Source organism: Perissodus microlepis, chromosome 10 (genome assembly GCF_051167445.1).
Source record: "Perissodus microlepis isolate ML-2025 ecotype Zambia chromosome 10, ASM5116744v1, whole genome shotgun sequence".
In the NCBI taxonomy this organism is placed as follows: domain Eukaryota; kingdom Metazoa; phylum Chordata; class Actinopteri; order Cichliformes; family Cichlidae; genus Perissodus; species Perissodus microlepis.
The window spans coordinates 26,621,505-26,637,806 of NC_140470.1; the positions used below are offsets into that span (position 1 = coordinate 26,621,505).

The 16,302-nt window shown below is 40.3% G+C and overlaps 1 protein-coding gene across 1 annotated transcript; it reads left to right on the forward strand.

Annotated features, from left to right (window-relative positions):
- The first annotated feature begins 297 nt into the window (after nt 1–297).
- On the forward strand, nt 298–15,555 carry LOC146379571 (uncharacterized). Its single transcript, XM_084940853.1, has 12 exons — nt 298–1,530; nt 6,016–6,082; nt 6,159–6,269; nt 7,932–8,063; nt 10,416–10,625; nt 10,710–10,859; nt 10,986–11,048; nt 11,160–11,217; nt 11,323–11,448; nt 11,535–11,649; nt 13,338–13,489; nt 15,107–15,555. The coding sequence occupies exons 1-12, from the start codon at nt 1,048–1,050 to the stop codon at nt 15,231–15,233; spliced, it is 1,794 nt and encodes a 597-aa protein (XP_084796979.1). The 5' UTR covers nt 298–1,047; the 3' UTR covers nt 15,234–15,555.
- The last annotated feature ends 747 nt before the right edge of the window (nt 15,556–16,302 follow it).

A 16,302-nucleotide genomic window follows, 5' to 3' on the forward strand; every position in this document is an offset into this window, starting at 1 on the left:
CCTCAAATGTCAGAAAGACAGGTTTAGTCTGAGCAAGTTGTTTACACAGAAAAAGTCACAAAATTCAAAAAGCTATTTTAGCGTAGGCAAAAAAAACTCGAGTTTCTAGCTGTAAGCTCATCATGCTGTTTAAGGGATATTGCTCATTGTGACTAAACATTTAAAAAAAAAAATGTTGCATTTATCTCATATCAGCTACATTATACAATATATAAGCATAAATTATAAAATTACTTGTGACTTATTATCCTTTCATTTTTCATTTACTGTAAAGTAACTATGATTTCATAAAGCTTAAAAATGTACCAATGAGGACCCTGATCACCCCCACCAGCACCGCCAACCCCCCCAGAGACAAAACACTTGAACAATTCTGGCCCCTCCTCCTGTTTCCCCGCCCCCTTTATGTCCCAAAATAAACACACAAACCTGTTGCTCCCAATCTGAAGAGGCACATTTTAGCTCATACACCACGCTGGGCAGCAGGGCCAGCGGGAGGGTAAAACGTCCAGGAAAATTCAGTAGTAGATGCCCTGCCATGGAGGAGGGTGGCAGAAAATCATTTGCCACTTCAACTGAATTCCTTTGAAAGGTTAATTTGATCATCTCCTACGCGCACTGAGAAAATGATCTGCCCGTGCAGCACATAATCTCTTTTTCCAAGATGTCATTGTGCACGAGTTTTCCATGACTTATAAATAACAACTCTCTGCTCTTGCTTTGGCCAGATGAGAGGGAAGAGTAAGAGAACACGCATGTTGAGAGAAATCCTCCATGGAGCTTGATGGGACTTCAGTGAGTTGCTGTCAAAGGAGTCTGTCTGCGACCTCCTTTTGAAACGTCCTGTGACTTTACTGGAAAAACTTTAATGGAAAACGTCGGATGTCCTTGAAACACTTTTATAAGGAGTGAGAAGAGAGTGCAGACTTATTTGATTGGTTTAATTTGAGGGGGTAGAGGAGAAGTTGAAGGTTTGCTTTAGAGATTTTTGCTGAGGCCCCGTTTCTGGATTGAAACTAAGGGGCGTTGAGGGTTGCTGAAGAAACCATGGATGAAGCTACAGAGCAGGGTCAGGAGGCAGCGATGAACGAGGCTCTCGTTCACTTCGAGGCCACGCTGGAAGCCGCTGTAAGGGAGGTGCACGTGGACGTTAGTGCTTTCAAGCATCGCATTGAGCAGAGGATTGAGGAAATGTGCATTTCCAATGGACCTTTGGCTGAGGCAGTTACCAGACTCCAGGAAGAGAACCTGCAGCTCAGGGCCAAGCTGGAGGCCCTCAGCCACCTGGTGGAGGGTCTCTCAGGGGTGAAGACTGAGGCGAAAGGGAAGAGCAAGGAGCAAAGACTAGAGAACGGCCATATACAAATTCAATCCAAGAGCCAGGAGGAGCAGAAGGGTCTGTTTAACTCTGAAAACAACCAGCCGGGTCAGTCCACGTCCTACGAAGCGTCTGGGCTCAGTGGAGGATCGAGCCAAGCTGCTACCCCAGCCCCTCCTCCGTGGAGAGCAAAGAGAAATGCTGAGATTAATGTGAGTATTCAGCCTGTATTTCCACTGAATAAAGAAATGCCCAGTAGAATATGTCCAACCCTGTAAGATCAGTAATTAGCAGTGGCAGTGGTCTCAGATGATTAAAAAGAACAACATGAGGGAACCACAAAAGACTTTAGGGGTACGTTTGTGAGTGTGAAGACTTCAAAAACATAAAATCAAAAAGCCTGATGCTTTTTTCTTTAATCTACTTATTGTTTACAAATCCAGATAAACTTTGTCATATAGCGTAGCCAGGATTTCAAGGATAGTCCTCCTTTCTCTCTCCACATAGACTGTTTACCTGCATGCTACAGCCTGCATCACCTGTCACCCTGTTGACAGGTGATTAGGTGACTCCAGTCACAAACTAAGACGCTTCTAGAACCAAGAAATGTGTCCCTAGCCTAAAGGTTCTTCACATTCATACAGGTTATAGAGCAGCAACAATTGTAGTATCTCCACCAACAAGGTTGGGTGATGGGTTCTGTTATCTGTTTGTTAGCTGGACAACTCATCTCCATGTGCGTGGAAATTCACCAGAGGTGGAGTGTGACCCCTTGGGGTTGACCTCCAAATTTTATTTTATTTTTTTTCAGGAATATTAACCTTGACACACAAACACACATACATCAAATTAAAATAAGAAAAACTGGCAAAGACAAACTGAAAAACCCCTAATCTGCTTTTGTATTTTAAGGCTGTAGTAAAATAACCATCTGAAATGCGATTATATGCCACCTGCCTTCACAAATGACAGCTTTTAGTGTTGGAGGGCACCGACGAACTCAACGACAGGCACGCCTGACCCCGTCCAGCATCGCTGTTAAGCAAACTCTCTCCACATGAATGCTCTGAGCTCCTTCCAAAATTCTTTTTGCATTGCTGCAACATCCCTCTTAACTGGATGCTTCTTAACATAAATCACATTTCTGTACAATAATTTTATGCAGCCATGACTGCATCATGAAAACTGCTCCTTTCCAGGTGTTAAAAACAAATAACCCTTAAAAGATCAGATGAAGTAAGCCTACCTGATCTCTGTTCATGAAGAGGACACAGCTGAGGGATCTATAGTAAGCCCTCTACACTGTAAAGAGGACAGAGGTCTAGTGGTTATCACTGATTATATACTAAGGTGTCTTTAAGGGGGAAAGAGTTCAATTAATCCTGGTTTATCTTATACAGGGCTTTGGTGTAGGCTTTGAATTGATCCTGTTGAATTAAGCTTTCTTCTGATTGGCTGTCCCTCACAAACAAAAGATTAGAAAAGCTGGAGCCAGAGCTGTGTATCTGGGATGACCATATTAGGACATCCACTGTCACTGATATCACAGAGAGCCAAGAGTAGAAAAAAACAGCCTGAAATTGAGTATTTGGAGCGGCTTGAAGCCTGAGCTTTTCGCTCACAGGGGTTACATTTACATTCACTGATCTCAGTATTTAAAACTTTATTACTATATGTATAAACACATATGACAGAAGTTTAGAAAAAGCATAATAGGTTCATGTTAATAGTCCAGTAATAACAGAGTAATACCATTCAGTTTAATTTAAGCACTAATGAGATTCTGTGTAATCATCCTTTTTGAAACTAACCCCACCACAAACACACACACTTACCCTCTCCCCCACCCCCCATTCTCAGCCTTCTCATCCTCATGACCCGCTTTTATAACAGCAGGTCCTCCAAAGGGCAAGTGTATTTTTGGCTTTGCGATTCAAAAGAGAGCTGCAGCTCTTCTGAGCCTCTGCATGCTCACCAACAACTGCAACTTTCTAGCACACATAAACACCAGCAAACATGCAAGCAAGAGAATCACGCTGAAGTGATCGCTTGATGCACAATCAAGGGCGAAGCGGATTTAATGAAAAGGGCACGAATAAGAACGGCACGCTGCACGACACGCTTCCAACGGCAGCCTCGGTGCACGTACGAGGGGGGATTGTTCGATATAACTCACATGCACACTCTGATGACAGGTGTATAAATAAATCCACATCCTCTAACCACTCAGGAATCTTGTTTCCCCGCCAGTCCGAGTTTCAGATCTCCTAATGGAAAGTTGAATTGCATCTATATCCCTGTCGGATAAACTCTCCCCCAGCACAAACCCTGAGAGGGACAACCAGCTGTCCCGCCAAAGTGCTCGCCCTGCCAGCATTTCTGTTTGCTGAGGTCACCTGGTCTTTTCCCAAACATTGATCCCCCACTAGTCTAACACACAGCAGTTCACCCCACCCCACTGCCCCCCCCCCCAGTTTTTAAATGATCTCACATGATTCTTTACTCCATCATTTTCAACTTTAACAAAGAGACTGTATATAAAAGATGGAAGTAACTAACGGTAAATCACTCACTGTGTTCTGGATATGGATATGCAGACTTACCGCATTTTTTGGGGGGCTGTTATGTGGAATTTTTTTTCCAGAAGTGGCAGCAGTCAATAACAAAGTGTCAGTGTCAATAAAGGTGGCCACGCCCCTAATGTTAAGCCTCATTATTCAAAGAAAATCCCCCCCAGTAAAGTTAGCTAAAGTTAGCTAAAATTAGATATAAACATCAAACCCTTCTTTTGCACCAGACTATTTATTTCTGATGTAAAGAGATTGATGGGGTTTCATTTCCTTTTGGAGGCAACCCCAAGTGGCCACTAGAGGACCTGCAGTTTTCAGCCACTTTCAACTTAGTCTTCCTTATTCAGCCTCAGAGATGGCTTCTTAACTTGCTTGATCTGCCGTCACTCTTCATATTATCCAGGATAAACAATTAGTAGGACTGGATAAAATAAATCTGGCTCCATGGACGCTCGGATGAGAGACTGTACTCGAAAACAGTGGCTGTCATTCAAGTAGTTATTGTTTATTGCCAGAGCCACGTGCCTTAAGATGTAGTGTCTTTAGTGACCAGCAGGAAATCTCTGCTGTCAACACCAGATGTTCATACTCAACTTCAACTTCTTAAATAATACCTATAAACACCCGGCAGACTGGAAACAACACGACTGGAAGATGTCTGAAGAATCTAAACACACACTTAATAAATACTTTTTAAAATGCTTTGCATGAGTTTTCTATGAATCAGCTTGTTAGTAACTCTCACTGCACGTTGAAAATGAAGTGACTGATACATGGAACTAAAGAGAACATCAAAAGGATATTAAACCAAAACAATGAGGTTAAAGAAGTTAAAATGCTATATAGAGCTGAGTGGAACTCCAGAAGTGAGTTATAATCTATCGTTAAGAAAAGTGCATTAGCTTGATTTCTTGCATCCATTCATCCATCTTGTTAATTTTTCTAGAGCTAGCTTTTCAGGGGGCTGGAGCCCATCCCACTTGAGACTGTTTGAGAGGTGTAGTGCACTCTGGACAGGTCACCAGTCCATCACAGGGCTAACACAGAGACAGACAGATATTCATGCTCACATCCACATCTTCAGCTAATTCAGGTAAATCACTGGGCTCGGGGAGGAAGCCAGAGCACCCCCTGCAAACTTGAGCCCAAGCTGACCAGGAGGTTTGAACCTATAATTTTATTTTCTTTGTTGTGAGGGATAGCCACCACTGTGTTTGTGTGTTTGTATCTAACCAAAGCATGTTTCTAAGAAGGAGGTTGTTGGGTGTAAACCCATTTAGAGGTTGCAGATACTATCGAGGGTCAGACGGAGTCAGACATCAGCTACTGTGGAGCCTTCAGATGATCATGGTGCTAATCTCCCTCTCGATGACAGACTGGATATATACGCTGTGCTATGAGCACTGCTCGTCTCTGGAAAGCAAAAGGCTGCGGGGTGGGAGGTGGACTGAATACAGGCCAAAGCTTTGTGCTGATATACTTAGGTGCTGTTGAAGCTGCTCGACCTAACTCTGGTTTCCAAAGCATCCATTTGGGGCTATATTGGGACGTAAGAAGAGTGCAGCGGAAACTCTTGCAAAGGGGCTGATTGCAAAATCTAAAATAGCCTCTCAGTGGGAACACGGGTTTGTTGGCCACAGCTGTCATTAAAGGAGAAGCTGTCAGCCGTTAACAGCTGAAGATCACACATCCAGAGAAGTGAGCACAGACACGCACACACACAAACAAGTTTGCGATGAGTGATAAAGGTATAAAATTAATTTTAGCTGTGCACAACAAAAGCAAACTGTGAGAGGTCCAGTGAGTAAAGTTACCAACGCAAATGTATAAACACAATATAAACACTGTATATGTTGCATAACTTGTTTAACATGCAAATGATCGACTCATTTGCTCCTCATCCCACCCCCTCATGGTTTCCAAAATGCTAATGTCCAATATCTCCACTCTTACAAACACAGCCACATGAAGCAACGATGATTTTATTGGACGTTCCCTCAAAGTGATCATTGAACCCTGAAAATGCTTTAATCATCAAAACATCATCAGTAATGATAATGTTAGTTTATAATTGTTCATCGAAATAAAAGAAGTGGGTGTTTTGACTTCTTTGCCTCACCTAAACAGGGAACTGAAGCAAGAGGGGAGAAGAATATCACTCATGTAGCCACCACCGCGCAAGAGAAACAGGAAGGTAGGCAGCTTCACCTGCACATCCAGACATTTTACTCTTCAAGCTGGTTTCATTGTTGGGTTCGTGTTCTTTGCAGACCCTGATGTAACCCAGACTGCAGAAGCTGCTCCTCAGTCCCACCGAGCTCTGACCGCCATCACCAAACCGACCTCAGAGTCTTCATCTGTGGAAACGCCCAGCAGGCCCGGTCAGTTCATGTCCCCTATGGTTGGATTTACAGAAAGACATTTAAAGTGATCTTCAGCTCAAACTTGAGCTTTTATGTTTCATCTGCTACACTGACGTTGAAACAGTTTATAATACCAGGGAACAAAGTAAATGCATGCAAGTCTAAAAAACCCGAAATGATATCCACAAAACCAAATATTTTTCTGTATTTTGCTTGCAGTGTTTTGTATATACCTCACAGTATCCAAAATATCCCATTTTAAAATGCATTTCCTCTCACTGGTTATACTTATTCCATCTTATTCCATGCCATAAAACCCAGATGTTGTTTGCACTTGCAGATATTTATATTGGCATTAAAACTGAGCTGTAAAACTGCACTGCAGTGGATTGTATTTACAGTTGTGATCAGAAGTTTATGTACACTAATCTTGGGGAAGAAAGTCATGGTAATTTGTGGTTTTTAATGCTGTTTTTTTTTTTTTTATCTGTTCTTTTATTTATACATACATGCTCACTAATATTTGGTTAAATGCACGTTGCTTTTGGTATCCATCAAGTTTCTTTACATTCACGACTGAATATTTGACCACTCTTTTTGGTAAAATTCATTTAAATTGGTTGATTTCCCACGATCGACTTTGTTTTTAAGCATAGTCCACAAATGTTCAATAGGTTGAGGTTGATCTTTGGCGAGGCCATTCAAGGAACTCAATCTTAGCTAACCAGCTCTAATGTGTGCTTGGGATCATTGTCTTGTTGGAACACTCAGTTTCAACTATACAGCTGTTTATTTGAGGTGAAGTTGAAGAATTTTGAGGTAGTTTTGCTTTTTTCTTATTCTATCCACTGTTTATAATGTACCAGTGCCTCTGGCAGCAAAATAGCCCCAGAGCATGATGCTACCACCACCATGCTTGAAAGTTGGTACGGTATTCTTAGGTTTGTAAGCTTCACCTTTTCTTTGTCATTGTGGCCAGATAGCTTAATCTTTGCCTCATCTGACCATAAAACGTTTCTTCAGAAGTCAGTTGGCTTTTTGACGTGGGCAGCTGCTGATTTGGGTCAAGCTTGAAGGCATCGTTTTTGGAGCAGAGGCTTCTTTCTCTGCACCGTTTCACTGTGGACAGAGGTGCTGGTATTCCAACAGTTTCATGTTCATGGCAGGCTTGAGCCTTGGTGGTTCCTGGCTTGTTCATGAACATCCTAACCAATTTCCTCTCTCTCGGCACATTGATGGGACATCCATATAACTTATATAGAATTTTTGAACTAATAACCTTGGAATCTGCAGTTGTTTAGAAATTAATCAAAGAGACCTTCCCAGCTTGTGTAAATCTACAATTCTCCTTCTTCGATCTTCACTGAGTTTCTTGGATTTTCGTCTTGTTTTGAGTATGAGATGAGTGCGATCAAACAAATCCTTAGCATGGCATGGCAACTGTAAATGCACAATTTTTGGGGTTTTTTCAGTGTCAAAAGCCAACTCTGAAGCTCCATGTGGGGAACCTGTCTAATATTGTAGACAGGTTCCCCACATGTCGTCTCAAAGTGCTTTTTACCTTACAGTAAAAAGCACCTTGAGACGACTGCTGTTGTGAACCGAACACTACTGACAACAACAACAATCTACAACAAAAGCCATCACTTCCATTTGGACTTTGGATTCTTTCTTTTTCAGATGCTGATGAACCCCAGCCTCATCTTCCGGTGACGGCCATGACAACTAGAGCCAGTTCAGAGGCAGCTAAACCCGCTCAGTCTGCAGCACCTAAAGCAGCAGGCGAAGCCGGAGAATATCCTTTTATAAGAGGTCAGTTAGTTTCTCTTTATGATTATTTGTTAGGATGCTAACCTCCAGGACATGGAGACCCATCCAATAATACAAAAAGTATCAGGTCAGGGCGCCTGGAGGAATTTAGTCCTCAATTAAATATGAAAATGTCTATGCATAAGTGGCCTTGATTTTAAATACAGAGAGCAGAAGTTCACCTGTCATTCAAGATATACAATTTAGCTGATACCATGAAATATATGAAGTGCAAAATAAACACATGAAGTCATTTTTAGTTCTTTAGTTTTAATTCATTGACGAGGTGGCGTCTTTTTTCACGGTCCGTAGATATTCAACAAACTCCTGGATCAATTTAACTTTCTGTTGGTTACAAAATCCACCTTTTTTTTTAGCTTAGTTATGATTTCATCAGCAAAAACAAACTCACCTACGACAAAGTGAGGAAAACAGAGTGAGGCAGCATCCGTGTCTGCAGTATCAGACAATCTTTGCACCCCTATACTGTGACAGAGAGGTGCAGTACTTTCAACAAATCCATTCTTTTTTTCTTGGCTCGACAAAACCTAAAGTCACACTAAGAGACAACGGGTACGCTTTCTGTTCCAGGCTCTGAGCGCTCTATGTGTAATTTCATCGTTCATGTGCTCAAAATTGGCCTGCTGAGTGTTGCCTACTTCAGTCAGACACATCATCAGAGGAGCAGGGGATAAAGATACACAAAAAAATATTTAAAAATAAGAATGAGACAGCAAAGGGTGATGGAGAGAGTAGAACAGCAAGAGAGCAGCACTGCAGAATACCTTTAATCTTTTGATCTATTTATTCTACTCTCACTGCTGCCATTTATTTCTAACAGGACAGCTGTTTAGAGGTAATCATTCAATTTAACACTGAAAGCTACTCAGTGCGTATTGCTCTAGCATGAAGTATCCAAAGGTAATAGCTAGCATTAGCACAAAACTTAATTAAATAATTGACAAAAAATAGTTTCCCCCTTTTTATGATGGCATGCCAACAAACATGCTGATGTTTCCACCTTGTTACGTTCGTTAGAGCTTGACGCGAAATATATACAGCAATTTGGCAAAAATAACATCAGTGCCAGTTTGCGCTGCTGTAGCTTAACAACAAGACTTCCTTTTATTTAGATAGTAAATTATAGATCATCAGGTAAATCCAATTCAATCCCATCCAATTTTATTTATAAAGCACTTTAAAATACCCAGCACAGGACCAAAGTGCTGTACAGAAAATAAGTTAAAAACAATCGAATAACAGAAAACAGCAAAAATAAATAAATAAAACACCTAATACATGAAAAATTAAAACAGCCCTATATTAAAAAACAAAATAGAGCAACATAGACTCAACTAAAATAAAACTAAAACCAACATCTCACACGGTGTCAAAGGTCAGGGTAAAGAGGTGGGTTTTCAGGAGTGATTTAAAAACAGGCAGAGAGGAGGCCTGCCTAATCTCTAAAGGGAGATCGTTCCACAGTTTTGGAGCTGCTACAGCAAAAGCAGGATCTTCTCTAAGTTTACGCTCAGTCCTGGGTACATTCAGGAACAGCTGTAGTAAAAAATGTTCCTGCAGCAGAGAATCCGTATCACACTTACAGCATGAAAAATATGAAAAGGATCATCAAAAATGTCGTGCTTACAGATGATTTCACACAGAAACTCTGAACATATTTTAACACAGCCAGCTCTGACACTGTAAAAAAAAGTTTGTTAAAAAACTTTAAAATGGCAGCAGAAATAAACTGTAAAATCCAAAACAGTAGATCTCCGTAGTAGAAACAGTTAGTGGCTGTAAATTAAGAAACAAGACATCATTTTAATTTTTACCGTCATAATATGTAGACATATTTTTACTGTGAACATATTTTTTTTGCTAACATTTTCCTGCATATGCTACAATGTCACAAGTAAGAGTTAGTTTTTGTCTGAATTACATATTTTACAATTATGTCTAAAACATTTCTACAGAAAGAAGATGTCATGTTTGTTAAATTATTTTGATTTCAAGGTAACATATTTGTATTAAAACTTTAGCAATTAGTTTATTAATTAGCTGATTGACAAACATTTATTCAGCAACTATTTTGATTAACGGTTTCAGTTGCTTTCAGAGGGAAAAATGCAAAACACTGCTTTTAAGATTAGAATTAAAACTTTCCTCTTTAAAGCTTATGGTCAGGCCTGGATCAGGGCTGGGGCTGTGTGGGTTCAGGAAGACCTAGTCTTGACTTTTTTTTCCTTTGTGAACCCAACAGTGGAGAAGTGTCTTTAAGTGTTTTACACTTTAGGTTTTTTAGTGATTTAGGTTCTTTCCTGTTTTAATGCTGTATCATCTCCATCTGTGCAGGTGGAGCGAAGGAACAAAGGCCCCAGGCATCCCAGGATCAGTCAGCCTCTGTGTCTCAGACTCTCCCCCATCTTCCTCTCACAGTGTTAACCAAAAGCAGCTCTGACACTCCTGCTTCATCTAAATCTGATCCCAAAGCGGTTTCAGCGCCAAACCCTTCGATGCCAGAGTCACCGACGATAAAGCGCGGCGAATATCCATTTAGACGTGGTGCGTGCACTGCCGAAGTATCAGCAACGGTGTTTTGTTTGGCCCCCTATTTTTAAAACACGCTTTATTTCGTCTCCTCTTTAGACACCAGTGAAGCCAAGCCCCACTTGCCTCTCTCTGCCATGACCAAACCCAACACGGAGTCTTCTTCGTCTGCTTTAACGGTTCAGTCTTCAAGCCTTTCAGCTTCACAGGACGCTGCAGTGAAACCCGGAGAGTATCCCTTTAAACGTGGTGAGTCTGACCGAGGTCGTCTGCTTCTCATCTGTTCCTATTTCCATTATTTTTACAGTTATTTTTACCTGTTATTTATTTTTATGTTGTATCTTCCTTTAACTCTGACTCTTGTTTTCAATTTAGTGCCAGTACTTAAGACACCCAGCCCCAGTTTAAAGAGAAGTGTGAGCTTCCCTCAGTCTGCAGGTAAAACTTCTTCAGGCCTATTAAAACAGATAAAAGTAGGTTGTGAGTTCTCTCTGGTTATGCCTACTCATTACTTGTTGCCACCCCCCCCCACTATTTTTTTTTTTACAGAAAAATTACTTCCCTCCAAATCAATCATAAAATCTGGCTTCTCACCTAATTTGGAGAAGTAAGTTGTAATCAACAGCCCTGATTAATCTGAATGGCTGCTTCAGTCAAACTTCATCCAACTCCATCCTGATGTTTCGTGTTGTCGTCCGCTGTTTCTCCACAGGAGAGCGAACAAGCCACTGGGGGGCGACTTTAAGCAGGACGTGATGAAGTCCCAAACGCTTCCACGCTCCAATGGCGCTCAAGCAAAGCGAGCCTTGTTTGAAAGGATGAACTCAGAGCCTATAAAGTAACAGAATACAAAATAAGTTCTGCTTTTTCACCTTTTGTCACTCTTTATTCTGCCATAAAATAAGCTGTGTTTGTCTCCAACAGGCCAAAAGACTCGAAGCCTAAACTGAAGCGGTCTCAGAGCTTTGGCGTGTCCAGTGCCAGTGGTATAAAACAGATCCTCTTGGAGTGGTGTCGCTCCAAAACCATTGGCTATCAGGTATGACAAGCTGGATATACATTTCTGTTCTCTTCCAGTTAGTAGCTCTAAAACTAATTTTTCTATCATTATTTTTAAAACATTTGAATAGCTTCATTGTTTGTGACAGCTGGGGAAAAAAATAAAGGTATAAAACTACCATTCTGCTCCAGTACTGTATCTGATGGTTATTTCCACAGACTGTATATAAAGGATGGGTGTAGTCACCATGATGTCACCCACTGGTTTCTGGACGACAGACATCTAAAAGATAGATGGAAAAGATGGATCTGTGGAAATGCCTTGAACCTGCATTCTTTTTAACAGCCACCAGGGGGAGATAAGTTTTAGTCTCACTGAGGTTGTTCCAGAGTTGCCCGCCGTATCCTCCTGAGAACCAGCCTATTCATTTATGTCCTCTGTAATGGACATTTGTTTTTGGTCTATATCTTTTGACTTATTTGAGCTATCCTAATAAGTCCTGATCGAATAAATAGAAGACATCCTGGTCTTTCCATTGATATCTCTTGTGTTTGGGTGGACTCTTAGCTCCAAAGAGGAAGGAAATCACAAAGTTCAATGGGAAGCCCTTTTTTCCTCGGTTATTAGGAGGGTTTTAGATGTGATACAACCACTGGTGCTATGGAAAAATGTGTATATTCCCTGACTGGTTGACAATATTTCCTGGAGGTTTCTGGCTCTCACTGGGTGAAACTAGGTTCAAAGAAGGTCCTTCACAAAAATCTTCCTAGTGGTTGCATTAATTGCGACCAGATTGCCCCTGATGTCTTTAGTTTTTTGTGTTTGTCTGCAAATACTTATTAACAAGTAGCTGAGCAATAGTAAAACTTGAAATAGTGCTATGCAAACCATAAATCAAGAAGGTTCACCTTCAAAATAAAAGTTTCACCTTAGTGCTGCAACCAACATGTTTCAAAAGGTGGAGCTTTTACTTGGAAGGCAAGTTGTCTGCGTTTTTGGTCTGTGTTGCACTTTTTCAAGTTTCACTACAGCTTGGAGTGTAGCTAGACGGTGTTTTAGAGACGTCCATCACTTCCATTCAAACTATGACTGCAGTCATTTTTGCCAGCCAGTTGGGGAATACATTCCTTTTGCTAGCAACAGGAGTTTCCAGATGGTTGGGGGCTAATCTATAGATCTGTGTGACAGAGGCTTTGGCAATCATTTTTGCATCAACCTCCGCCTATCACTTAGCTGGTTGGCAATTTTTCTCGTCACTTGGTCTTACACTGTCACCGTGAGTTTCACAATGGTGGACAAGTTAACGTCACATGGTTAGTGGTCACATGTCTGCAAAACATCAGTTAAAGACAGTAAAGACACTGCTTTCAGCACCGATCTGAAAACACCAATCTCAAGGCTTCAGAATGGGATCTGGCAAACCAGTGGTTGACCTCTGGCTGCTGCACTCTGGACTCATTCGATTTGCCAACATGAAGTCTTTTTCAGGTTGCGTGCTAAGTTATCAGCTACCGCTAGAAAGCTTGGTTAATAAGCTGTATCCATAAAGATACAGGTTCATAGCAAAGCAAAGATTGAACTTTATGGACGGGCGGTCTTCACCTCCTGAGGTTTCTGGCTGGTAATTTCATCAGGAAGAGATACTGTGTATTAGTGAATATTGCCAGCTTTGCTCTGAGTGAATAAATAAATGAAAAAGAAACACATGACTGTTTATTTTCTCTCAGAACATAGACATTCAGAACTTCTCGTCCAGCTGGAGCGATGGGATGGCCTTCTGCGCCCTGGTCCACTCCTTCTTCCCTCTGGAGTTTGACTACAACTCTCTGGACCCTTCAAACCGCAAACACAACTTGGAGCTGGCCTTCACCACCGCAGAGTAAGCTGGCTCGAAGAGCCACTGAGTGACTGTGCAGTGTGATAAAAGGTCTGTTTTAGGTGGAATAATAAATTGCTGAAGCCAGGAGAGGTGACACTCTTGCAACAAAAAACTAAAATTACCAGGTTTAACCCTGTAACGCCAAGTGTATCGTATTTGATACATGAATTTATGAGAACGTTACATCATCAGTGTAATTTTTAACTCTAACCTACTTTGGTTTGTTTAAGATTTAAAAACTGTGAGGAATAAATGGCCCAAGTGGTTGGATATAGCAATTATTACAAAAATTAAAACTAATATATGCACTCTGATACTTACAGAAGGCTTGATAAACAAAATTACAATTTTCTGCCAATTATTTCGCGGTTCAGGTTTTACTGGATTAAAATAATTAAAGGAAAAAAGCTTGATATATTTGGAAATATAAAGTCATAAATTTGTGAGAAAACACAAGGGAGATTGGAATTTTAAAGCCTTACATGTGAGAAGTAAATTCAAAGAGTCTCAGTGAATATTGGACTTTTCCCCCCATAAATGTATAACCTTATTCTCAATGAATATCACTCTAAAAATGATTTCTGGATTACAGTTTTTATCATCTAAAAATCCTCCAGGTTATAGTTCTTAAATTAATCATGTTAAACCCAGAGATTACACATTTTAATGTTTCACAAAAATGCTTTTTTAAAAAAAATTTTATTTGTATTTTTTTTAAAAATTTGACTTATTTCATTTACGTAGCATGGCTCCAATAGGAAATCATAGCGGTGATTCCTTTGTTTTGCTAATGTTTTCAAACACAGTGCTAATTGCTAAGTGTCTAATTTATCAGTTAATAATGATTCAAACACGGGCAGGTTCATACTGAGCACCAGTGACAGGAAAGAGTCTGGAGACAGACGGCGGGGTCAGTGGGACAAGTTGGGATGGAGGCAGATGATGTAGCGAGCCCTAAAAGAGAGCAGCCGAAAGAAGAAGATAAATGTATCAGTTTAAGCACTAAAAGGACGTTCATGGTTTTGGTTAAAATGTAACCGTTTCCACTTGTTTTGTGGGCTTGTTTCCTTGGTTACCATAGTGAAGCATCCTCTCTCAAGAATCCCACTAGTACTTCCTGTTTCAACATCACTTTCAGCATTAGGATGACTGTTACAAGAAAAAAAAAGGGAAAATTTAATACCCAAACAAATAGATTAATTTTTCATCACTAATTGATAGTTTAGTCATGAAATTAATAATAATTGATAAATCATTAACTTTGTTTGTGTAGTGAAGATCACCCTTTGAATAACAGCACTGTTAAAGGTGTGGCCACTGGAGATTTATTCATTACATTTATTAACTCTTTAAAAAAAATTACATGAGAGGGTTCTTTTGTTTGCTTAAATCCTAAACAACTTTGAACTATGTAAACATGACACTGGCAACAACAGCCACTAGTTTACTCCTATTTTACGTTGCATTGATTTGCTCATAAAACATAATAATCTACAGTCGTACACATTTGGATGAGCTTTAAAAAAAGAGTGGCTGTTTTAGTTTTTGTTCATATGCAAATACATTTATTGCTTATTGAACTGCTTTCTGTTTTATTCACCTTTATTTCTGTTTCAGAGAGCAGGCTGACTGTCTGCGTCTGATCGAGGTGGACGACATGCTGGAGATGGGGGACAAGCCAGACCCCATGTGTGTGTTTACATACGTCCAGTCTCTCTACAACCACCTGAAGAAGTTTGAATAACTCTTGAATCAGAGCACGTCCCGAAGCCTACACGGCGCTGACCACGGTGTGCTGTGAACACTTTGAGCCTAAAGTGAAGCAAGCTAACAGGAAATCTCAGTTGTCTGTGGCCAATCACAAATATGTTCATCAGTTTTATACTGTGTGTGTGTACCTGTACTCACCTGCTTCCCACAGTTTCTTCAGCATTTATAGTGGATTTCTTAAAATATAGTTTCCTGTGGCTGTTTCACATCAAATAAGGACACAAACATCACATGTAATAAAAGGAAGCGTTGTCTGCAAATGAGCAATGTCCTTTTCTTATAATAGGCTGCACACTGGCTAATGTGCATGTGGGCTGTAACTTACTGTAAATATACTGTAAATATTGCGATTATCAAGAATCCCCCCCCCCCTTTTGGCACACTTACATGTTTCAGATCATCAAACAAATTTTATTGATAGACAAAGATAACTTGAATTAATCCAAAAAAAGCTATGGAAACCTACCTGTCCCTATGTGAAAAAGTAATTTCCCCTAAACCTAATAACTGGTTGTGCCACCCTTCACTAAGAACTGCTTTTGTAACCTCCTGGATGAGTCATTGATTATGTTGGCTACTCCTTGGAAGATTCACCACTGTTCCAAGTTTTCTCCATTTGTATATAATGGCTCTCAATTTGTTTCGCTGGAGTCCCAAAGCCTTGGAAATGGATTTGTAACCCTTTCTAAATTGGTGATGTCCCTAACTTTGCCAGACAGGTTCTGTTTAAGTCAAGTCTTGATTCAATAGATGTGGCAGTAATCAGGCCTGGGTGTAGGTGGTAAAACTGACGGAGGTTAATTCATTATTTAATTTGTGATTTAAAATACGGGAAGAAATTAAGCATCAGATTAACTAACCTGAGAAAAAGGCTAATGAGATTTAAGATCTTTATTAATATTTTGTTTTCCTTCTTATAGAGGCATACTTATTTGGTGCAAGTCCATTCAAGGACGGTATTAATATATAAAGAAAAGTTTATATTAAGTTTATTTTGATCTCTTAAAGAATGCTAAAAAAACAACAACTAACAAACCCAAAAG

What these genes read in the sequence shown, in the direction of transcription:
- LOC146379571 (XM_084940853.1), top strand. Translation starts at nt 1,048, where the DNA reads ATGGATGAAGCTACAGAGCAGGGTCAGGAGGCAGCGATGAACGAGGCT. An exon ending in CGCGCAAGAGAAACAGGAAG is followed by an intron (nt 6,083 to 6,158) that starts GTAGGCAGCTTC and finishes TGTTCTTTGCAG; the next exon opens with ACCCTGATGTAACCCAGACT. An exon ending in GAGCTTCCCTCAGTCTGCAG is followed by an intron (nt 11,049 to 11,159) that starts GTAAAACTTCTT and finishes TTTTTTTTACAG; the next exon opens with AAAAATTACTTCCCTCCAAA.